The sequence below is a fragment of the Haemaphysalis longicornis genome, unplaced genomic scaffold (genome assembly GCF_048455015.1).
Source record: "Haemaphysalis longicornis isolate Haplotype H1 unplaced genomic scaffold, Haemaphysalis longicornis Haplotype H1 scaffold_4, whole genome shotgun sequence".
Lineage (NCBI taxonomy): Eukaryota > Metazoa > Arthropoda > Arachnida > Ixodida > Ixodidae > Haemaphysalis > Haemaphysalis longicornis.
Window position 1 is genome coordinate 7,680,984 of NW_027526361.1, and position 10,099 is coordinate 7,691,082.

A 10,099-nucleotide genomic window follows, 5' to 3' on the forward strand; every position below is an offset into this window, starting at 1 on the left:
TCCATTGAGCCTATACAGCTGGAGACGAGGCTGGAATACTAAAATTATTTTCCAGCGAGCAATTCATAAACCTCTGCAAATAAAAGAAACAGGGCTCATGGTGCGGTTCGTCCTTCTGATGCTGTAGCTTCAACCATGAATTGACGGCTACCCAGCAAAACACTCGAGACGCCAGCTTGCTTTGATTGCATATCTCAAGGGCTGAAGAGGAAGTCGCTGCCATACCCGTAGGGACGCCGCTAGTTGTGCATCCTACCTGCTGCGGTGGCTCAGTGGCTAAGGCGTTGCGCTGCTGAGCACGAGGTCGCGGGTTCGATTCCCGGCTGCGGCGGCCGCTTTTCTGATGGAGGTGAAAAGCAAAAACGCCCGTGTGTACGAGATTTCGCCGCACGTTAAAGATCCCCCCCGTGGTCAAAATTAATCCGGAGCCCTCCACTACGGCGCGCCTCATCGCCTGAGTTGCGTCGGCGCGTTAAACCCCGCAATTAATTAGTTGTGCGTCCTAAATTATGTCTCGACTCTTCTGTGCCTCCACTAGTATTTGTTTGCTTGCAGGAAAGTGAATTCCTGACCAACGTCCTGATGCGACCGTGGACACTGTCTACAAGCCAGACACCACACACGCAACTGGACTACTCTCCTGATGCAGACTTGGAAGTGTTCTGGAACAAGGTGAGTGTTAAGGGGGCACATTAGTGGTGCAGAGCATTAGCACATATGAAAAACACCCTTGATAAAGCTCTTGTCCCTCCTCTGAGTTAATCCAGCAAGAGGAGGAAGATTGTTCGTTATAATCTTTGAGGATAGATGGGGTTGCGTGTAGTGCTTATCAGCAGGTTAACTCTTTCACGACGGTGCCATAGGCAATCGGAAGCCGGCGTCCGATGATTTCAAATCTCCCGCAAAATCTGAAACCCGCGCTCCACAGACAACTATCGCCATCTGATGTGTTCATTGGCAACTTCTCTTTCAATTTCGGTTTCGTTTGTTTATGTGTCTCGTGTGGTGGCGGTGTAGCAAGAGAAATTTGAACCGAAGGTAGAGGGGAGCAGGAGGAAAAATGGCGTAGGGTTCGTGCCGCGCTCGCACAGTCGGACTGCTGTAGCAAGCACTTCGGCAGCGACTGCTGTCGATTTTTCTGATTCCAGCAGCAGTGAGGGTCAATCAATGATGTGGGATCTTCAGATTTCAGTTCGGACGACGAAGCTCCGTTTCAGGTGCCTCGCACTTCAACAAGTGCTGGCAAGTAATTTCGTTATGACTCCGTGCTGTATTTATGAACAAAATGTGCTTCTTATCTGACGACTGCGGTTTTGATTTTGTGTTTAGTGTCTTGACAACGTACGGCCAGGATACATTGCCAAATGCACCCCGCCATATCGCGCTATTACTTTCAAGATAACCTGGCGCTCGTGTCAGATTACCGCTGCAGGGTTTAGGTGTGACGCTTCTCGAGAGTGCTGGATTTTTTTTCTTGTTTTTTACCACCGAACTGATAAGGATTTTGTGTGAGAACGCAAAAGAGCGTACTTGGATGCGCATTTTACAGAGACTCACTCACCCTTGAGTGCCTTCGCGGCGTGGCACAGCTGTCAGTTCCGCTAGGTTGACGGGCCCTCAAAAATCCCAAACAAGGTACACACTGTTGATTTATATATTGAATCATAGCCAAGGAACGTAGGAACAATTTGTATATCTTAAAATTCGTGAAATAATTTTTGGTCCCGGTAAAATTGCCGATTTGTGTTTTTCCTATACTTTCTTCGGGGCTTTTTTCTGGTTACTTGACGAATAAACTGTAAGTAATTGTACCTTTAACAAAACTGCTGCTTTGTGTTTGGATGAGCAACAATTTCATGCATAGCAAGGCTAAGTGTGTCCAGTAGCTCAAGAGAAAAAAAACGTTTTGTGGGAGCACTCAAAATCGGCCGTTTTTCCGCCGTAACGAAAGAGTTAATGGAACTGCTGAAGTCCATTGAGCCTGGGATTCAGCTCTCTTGAAATTGAACGAGTACACTTTCTATATGAGTCTCGTCCAAAGTTAAAAATAACTTAGACTGCGCTCTCTCAATTTTGCTAAGCAGCCTCGTCTTATAGGTTCTGCTGCTTGTACCGCTTCGGTCATACACAGTAGTACCACGCTACTTTCTGTGCTTTAATGTGGGGTTCCTCATGCCAAGCATGTCAGAACGATATCGGTGCATACCAGCACAGTGCAAAGCAGCGACAGAACATCTAAATAAACAATTTCTAACTTGTACAAATGCGTGGTGATGTGTCTTTCAGTGCTCACATATAATGAAATCCTGCAGCTTCGCTATGGTTCAGGCTTTGTGCGACTTGTGCAAGCTTCATCAGTTGAGCTGGTGGAAGTCTACACTGACAAGGATGACTTTGCATCCACCACTTGCCGCGAAGAATACGGCAACCTCTTCGGTGCATATGATGGCAGTTGCTGGCACCGCAGCTATGCTAATACACAATCATACTGAAACTTAACTATGTGTCTGGCAATGCTCACCTACAACAGCTTCGCCACTCAAGTCTTGTGCGCGAGTGCAGTCTTCCCTGAATTTTTTCTTTTTCCTCCGTCTGAAAAGTGGCCTCCGCGGCTGGGATCGAACCTGCACCCTTGGGCTCAACAGCACAACGCCTTAGCCCCTGAGACACGGTGGTGGGTCACAAAGTCCAGTTGCGATCGCCGGTCTTGCTAATTTAAGTGCTGGGTTGCGTGCACAACAGATCGTTTCACCCTCTTGAGGAGCTTTAGGGAAGCAAAGCATGGGAAATGAGGGCGCATACCAGTAGACGCGTGCCAGTCCAGGACAGTCGTCGTCTCCAGCCAGTGTGCAGAAGTTCCGCTGTGTAATAACGGCTGGGGAGAAGTAAACAAGAACAAGAGAGCTCTTGATATGTGATAATGTCGTTAAGACTGATTGCCAATATTAACAAATTCCTTGCTGGAGGAGATAGCGCGAACTGTGTCATGCAAGGCTATATGTTCTCCATACCCTCGGGGGAGATGCTTCAGTTCTTAATAACCCTTTCACTGTGACTGACGTACCAGTACGTTTTCGCATTGCCCCTCCGTAATGTCACTGACGTACCGGTACTTTCTCCATTGGGAGTTCAAAAATTCGCGCCATAGCGCAAAGCGGACTGTTCCCGTTCGTATTTTCACTCGCTAGCTCTCACAACGGTATATTGAAGAGTACGGAGCGACTGCGCCCAGCCTTCCTTGCTGGGGGGCTTGGTTGCTACGCGCACTGTACTCTGTAGGGAGGAGTGGCCATGCGGCACGCGTGCGATTATGGGTGCAAGGGTTGTTGTGCCATCTGCAACGGGTTTCTAGGTTTTTTTTTCTTTTTTTTTTTTTCTGTTCCCGCGTCTGCTAGCGTCCGAATATGAACTGAGCTCGGATTCGCATTCTGAGAGTTTCTCATCTGAGAAAAGGTTGCGAGTTCCACAGCGTCAGATTCTGATGTTGAAATGGTGGGGTCGTCGTCCCGGAAGCGTGCACGGCAAACTGAAAATATCTGAAAGAAAGGCGGTTTCTCACCCACACGCTTTCCTTTCGATGCGTTATGTTCTGGTCACTGTCATAGTCAAATAAATCACTATGTTCCTTCTCTCATATTTCAGAAACCAAGCCGACACTCAGGGTGCGTCACAGCCAAAAACACCCGACAGTGAAAGGGTTAAAAAGCTAGCCGTACAGTATTTAAGTGTGGCACAACACATTTGATAACTTCTTTGTTCCCTGCAAGTCTCATTAATTTGATTAACACCAATTTTGTGAATGCCACAGGTTTCCTTCCTTCCTTTCCTGAAGTGTGCACCAAGCATCGTAAAGCTTAGGAGTTCCAGCTGCTGAATTAAGTGCATGTCTTCATATTTATTGAGGTTTGCACTTCTTTTGACTTTGCCACTGAAGCACAACAGCAGAATTCACAACCAGCAGATGCAGCTCTTCGAGTAGGCTTGACGAGCATTGACTGGCTGAAGTGAACTCGGTTAGCAGTGAACAAAAGCATTCAGATAAGTCAGCAATATAATCAGCACTGTTTCAGCAATATAATCGCATCAGTATTGGGATTTTTTATGCGCAACCTGTTTACACCTTGTGGTGAAGTAGGTTAAAAGATGCCGGCCTCTACCCCTCAATAGCTGTCAACTTTGGTGCCAGCTATTCTAATAAACCACTTGTGCTCACATTTATTGCATTTGGGAGATTAAAGCAGGCTTAAACTAATTTGTGCAAATGATGTGGCTGTCAAAGCACATCCGAAGGTATACTACAGCTATCTGCCTCCCACTGTTGTGAATTTCTGCAGATTTCTCCGGGCGGTGGCTTCGGACCAGTGTCTGATGACGGGTACGGGGTGTCCTACATCATCCCCAACAACTCCAAGATCTTCTTTCACGTGTCGTCAAAGAGGTCCTGCCCAAGTACAGACTCCGAGAGGTTTGTCAAAGCAATCGAAGAAAGCATGGACGAGATGAAGTCACTGTTTGGATTCTGAGACAAACGGCAGCCGCAAGCGTGCATTGTTGTCGCGTTACCTCACGAGATTTTCTGGCACCGTCCACGTCTCCACCATCGCTCAAAAGGCAGGCCTGTAAAATAGTGCATGCTGACAATGTGCCACACACTTGAGGAAGCCTTCTGAGTGTACACTTTCAACAGTTAGAGGACTTTTTAGCGTGCCACCATTTAGTGGACTTGTGCATTTAGCAAGGTTAAACAAAATGGCTGCTGCACTTCGTGCACCGTAAGGAACGTTTTACAAGGGACGTTCACTTGCGCTGACAGTGGCACACCGCATTAAAAGAGCAGAACTGCCTTGTTGGCACTGGGCAGATGCGGTCTATCATCATTTTTAGCTTTTTGGTGGGTTGCTGATCTGAGGTAAATGTGCACGTTGCCTTAAAGAATTTCCGTGTACATGCTCAAACCTTTTTTCTGAGAGTACAAAAAAAATTCCGCCCCCAGAATGTTCAGCTCCATGTGATTATGATGATGGCGTTGGCAGTGAAATTGATTCATTTGAAGTTGCAACATGGCATGCTGCATCAAGAATTCATTCAAAACGAGTTATTTATTTTGACGCACTTTGCCCTTCAAAGAACAAGAAGATTAGCCGCTGCGTCGTTAGTGCTTCTGCCGGACTTTCTCGACAAACCCATGTGGACCTTGAAATGGAATGCACATTGTGATGAGGCGGATTCTTTCAAAAATGGGGAAGAACAGCCAGAGCTTCTACTTGGCTGGTGGGAAAAGTTGTGCAATGTTAGTGCTTTGTGGTGTGATAGCCGCTGAGAGAGCTTCAGGTGTGGAGAGGCCTCCCGCTTCTATTAAAGCGGTGGCTTTGAAAGGCAAGCCCTGCTTGCAAGGTGACGTGCCAGTGCAAAATGTGCTTGTGGCGTGATGCATACCTCTAATGAGTGTTGCACTGAGTCATGCAGTGTGTCTGGCCCGCTGCTTTTAGCCAAACAGAAACTCTTTGTAACCTGTATTGTGTACTTACCTGCTAAGTGCTGAATCGTGGAAGCATATTTTCATATTTTTATGTGGGACTGTTCATCATTCATGCTTGACCATTTTGAACAGATATTTTTACATACAGTTTTGGCACTGTGATTTTTCAGGCAGTGGTTGTTATTGACGAGGTCTGTATGGTTAGTCAGTGTGTGTCTATACAGATGTTTGCGTGGTTGGCTGATGCATCACTGGATGTTGCTTTTATCTTGCTCACATTTTTAGGACAAGTCCTTGTGATACACCTCCGAAAGCTTGCTGGCTGACAAGATGACATACCAATGCAAAGTGTTCTCTTATGTTAGCGTTTTTATTTTTTTACTGTGGAAAGTTGGACTGGTCGTGGTATAATGAAAAGACAACCTTTGCATTACTTCACAGTGCAGTATATGCAACTGAAGCTGTTATGTATATTGTGAATGCTTACTTACTTAAAGGGTGTGTGTGTGTGTGGCTAAGGCAACAAACAGCGCTTATGTGGATGATAATGGTAATAAAAGTATGAATTTTGTGGAATTTTGTATATTCTTTCACATTTCTTTAAAGTGGGTCCTGTATTCAAGATGCATGATCATGTAGACAGTGTGCGCTAAATGAGCTGAAGTAGGCTTGCACTTGTACAAACTTTGTTGTAAAAATAATTTAGTGCAAACAAATACTTTCTTGCTCTTGAGAAAAATTGGCCTCATATCTGCTCACTTTGTTGGAAATGTCGATGAAAGACGATAGTCGACCCCGCACGGGGCACCTTGAGCAATCTTGGTGACGGTACTGGCGATACCGCGGACCCCGAGCCCCCAAACATAAGCTGGATCCAACCGTGGTGACGTGTTTATAGGTGGAGGGTTAGAAACCACGAACGGTGGTCGTCGGAGCCCAGGTCAAGCTCCGGCGGATGGGCTCCCTGTCTGTTCACCAGGCAGGGAGCTCCGGGACCTCTTTGGCTACCAGGGTAAGGTCAAAGAAGAAAGTACCCCCGTCTCCCTGCTTTATACTATGATATATGGCTTCCAAATTTTCCAAATCCAAAGATCGGCCCCCTAAAAGGGGCCGCACCGAAGTATCCTTTCCTCCGTTGCCAACGACGAGTTTCCGAAAGCCGGACAACTATGCTAGGTTTTTGGTAATCGAATCTGTTGATGCGTCGAACCCCCTTGCCACAAAGTCTGTCTTCCTGATCTCCAAATTTCTTGAGGGCATTGTTGGTCAGTCCTACAAAGCCAAAAAACTCAGAACAGGAGAAGTTCTTGTAGAAGTGAATAACAAGCAACAAGCTACAAATCTCTTGACTCAAACTCGCATCGCAGATCTCGACATCAGGGTCACACCCCACCGCAGCCTTAATAGCTCCCAGGGTGTGATCTCTGAGTCAGATCTAATGAATGAAACTGACACCGATCTGTTGGAAGGCCTTAAGGACCAAGGTGTGACAGCAGTGAGGCGTATCATGATTCGTAGAGATAACAAGGAAATCCTAACAAAACATGTAATATTGACTTTTGACCATTCCACAGTTCCTGAATCAGTAAATGCAGGTTTCATTCATTGCCCCGTCAGGCCATACATCCCCAACCCCCGCCGGTGTTTTAAATGCCAGCAGTTTGGGCATGGCACTACCGCCTGCCGTGGTTGACTAACATGCGCCAAGTGCGCACAACACGATCATCCATCAGACAACTGCCCATCGCAAACCCTCATGTGTGCTAACTGCCAGGGGCCCCACGGGGCCTACTCTAGAACATGCGAGAAATTCAAACAGGAGAAGGAGATCATCAAGGTGAAAGTCACTGAGAACCTTACCTTCCCAGAGGCGCGAAAGAGGTTCGCCTCTTTCCCCCTGGGGAGGTACGCCGACACAGCTCGCCGGGGGGCGGAGCGGCGTCTCGTTTCCACAGGGACCCAGTTCAGCGAGTCTGACCTGGTCCCTCCTCCGCCCCCCCCTGGGTTGCCTCTGGCAGCCCAACCCGCCATCACGCCGCTTGCTGAGGCAGCAGCGGTTGTGGTGGCAACCTCTTTCGTCGGGACCGGTGCCGCTCCCACCTCTGTCTCCCCGTCCTCCAGTCCGTTGGGGGGTACCTAGGTGATGGACACCACGGGCCCCGCACCGGTTCCCACCGCCACCGCACCGCCCGTGCCACCTCTGGCGCCCCGGACGCCCTCGGCGGTGGCGGCTAAAACGAAGGGCTCCCGAGGGGGGGCCAAGTCCGGGGGGCCCGGTCCGTCGGCCACCCCTCGGACATCCGACGACGACATGGATGTCGGGCCGTTCCTGCTTGCAACGCAGCGCAAGGAACGCGTCCCGACGCCAAAGCCTCCCGACAAGCCAAAAAAGGCGAGAGTCACAGCCCCGAAAGACGACACATAAACAAACACACACACTCCAGTAGCTCTCACACTAAATAATGGGAAGAGAAAACATAATTCAATGGAACTGTAGAGGCCTTCTTAAAAATCTTGACGATGTATACGAACTACTGCATGCTAATCAGCCAAGTGTAATGTGTGTTCAGGAAACACATTTGAATTCCAGGCACACAAATTTCTTGAATAGTTACATGGTGTTCAGAAAGGACAGGGATGGCTGCACACACTCTTCTGGCGGTGTGGCCATAATTGCCCGGAAATCCTTAGCCTGCCACCCTGTCACTCTGAACACTATCCTTGAGGCTGTAGCAATACACTTGATATTATTTAATAGGTTGATAACGGTATGCTCCATATACATTCCTCCTGATGTTTCACTTTTAAGCTCTGACTTCGAGGCGCTGGTTGACCAGCTGCCCGAACCATACATCCTGACAGGCGACCTTAATGCTCACAACACTCTTTGGGGCTCTTCTCGCACGGATGCCCGAGGTCGCCTCATAGAGAAATTCCTTACATCTTCAGGAGCATGCCTTTTCAACAGTAAACAGCCTACATACCATAACATAGGACACAACACATACTCATGTCTTGACTTGGCGATTGGCTCCGCAGTTCTCTTTTTTCTTCTCGAGTGGGGTGTGGGAACTGACCCATATGGCAGTGACCACTTCCCCACCTCACTTACATATATAGGTAAAGGCCCAACCAGTTCATCTTCCCATAATAGGTTCAATGAAGCACGAGCTAACTGGAATACATTTACAGAGACATCCAAACTACACCACACATCCATAGGACACCTACACGTTGAAGAAGCTACCCAACTCCTCACGGCGCACATCCTCGACGCCGCCGAAAAGTCCATTCCCCACGTCTCTGGTGCCCCGCGCAACCAGCGGAGGCCGTGGTGGAATGAGGACTGTAGGCGGGTGCGAGAGGCCCAGAACAAGGCGTGGGGTATCCTTCGTCGGTACCCTACGTCGGGAAACCTCCTCTTGTTCAAACGGGCGAAGGCATTAGGAAAACGTGTGCGCCGTGAGGCAAAACGAGAGAGTTGGCGTACATTCATAACATCAATAAACTCCTACACAGACACACGGAAAGTATGGACACGTATACGCAAACTTAAAGGACAACAGACACACAGCCTGCCCCTGGTCAGTACAACAGGGGACACTCTGGAAGACCAGGCTGACACACTCGCACAACACTTCCAACACGTGTCCAGTTCAGCACACTACACGAACACTTTCCTGAAACATAAAGCCTCTTGTGAAAAGAAGTCCCTACACGACAACAACAAATCACAGACTTCGTACAACTCCCTGTTTTCACTACATGAGCTGAGGGCTGCTCTGAGCACGTGTAAACCCTCAGCTCCAGGCCCAGACAACATTACATACACAATGATACAACACCTACACGCAGACACACTTGAAGTACTTCTACATCTTTATAATAAAATATGGCTTTCGGGGCACATTCCACACTCTTGGAGGGAGGCCATTGTAGTGGCTTTCTTGAAGGAGGGAAAGGACCCGTCGTCCCCCTCAAGTTACCGTCCAATAGCCCTGACGAGCTGCCTGTGCAAGCTCTTCGAGAAGATGATCAATCGCAGGCTCGTGTACTTCCTCGAGTACAATGGTCTTCTCGAGAGCTGCCAGGCAGGCTTTAGGGTGGGGCGATCGACAAACGATCAACTGGTTGCACTGGACTCATACATCAAGGATGCCTTCGTGCATAAGCAGTACTGCTTAACTGTCTTTTTCGACCTCGAGAAGGCCTACGACACCGCTTGGCGTTATGGGATCCTTAGTGACCTCAGGTCATGCGGTGTTTCGGGTAATATGTTGAACACCCTTGAAAGTTATTTGTCGGCAAGAACGTTCAGAGTAAGAGTTGGTTGTGCACTTTCAAAGGTTCACGTCCAAGAAAATGGCGTGCCGCAAGGTGGCGTGTTGAGTTGCACTCTCTTTATCGTAAAGATGAACTCTCTTGGAAAGGCACTGCCACCAACAATCTCTTATTCTATGTATGTAGACAACGTGCAAATATCTTTTAAATCATGTAATATGTCAATATGCGAACGTCAAGTCCAGCTTGGTGTCAAGAAGCTTGCCGGCTGGGCAGACAAGAATGGGTTTAAATTGAATCCTGCAAAAAGCTCCTGCGTTGTGTTCTCCAGGAAGCGCG

The 10,099-nt window shown here is 48.2% G+C and overlaps 1 protein-coding gene across 3 annotated transcripts in view; it reads left to right on the forward strand.

The window, feature by feature from the left end:
- LOC144178196 (carnitine O-palmitoyltransferase 1, liver isoform-like) overlaps positions 1 to 6,055 on the forward strand; it is a 48,847-nt gene extending 42,792 nt beyond the window's left edge. For all 3 annotated transcript variants that reach the window (XM_077705842.1, XM_077705843.1, XM_077705844.1), the window contains 2 exons: positions 556 to 672; positions 4,335 to 6,055. In XM_077705842.1, coding sequence (XP_077561968.1) covers positions 556 to 672; positions 4,335 to 4,523 — 306 coding nt within the window. In that variant the 3' untranslated portion in view covers positions 4,524 to 6,055. The remainder of the gene's footprint in view (positions 1 to 555; positions 673 to 4,334) is intronic.
- The last annotated feature ends 4,044 nt before the right edge of the window (positions 6,056 to 10,099 follow it).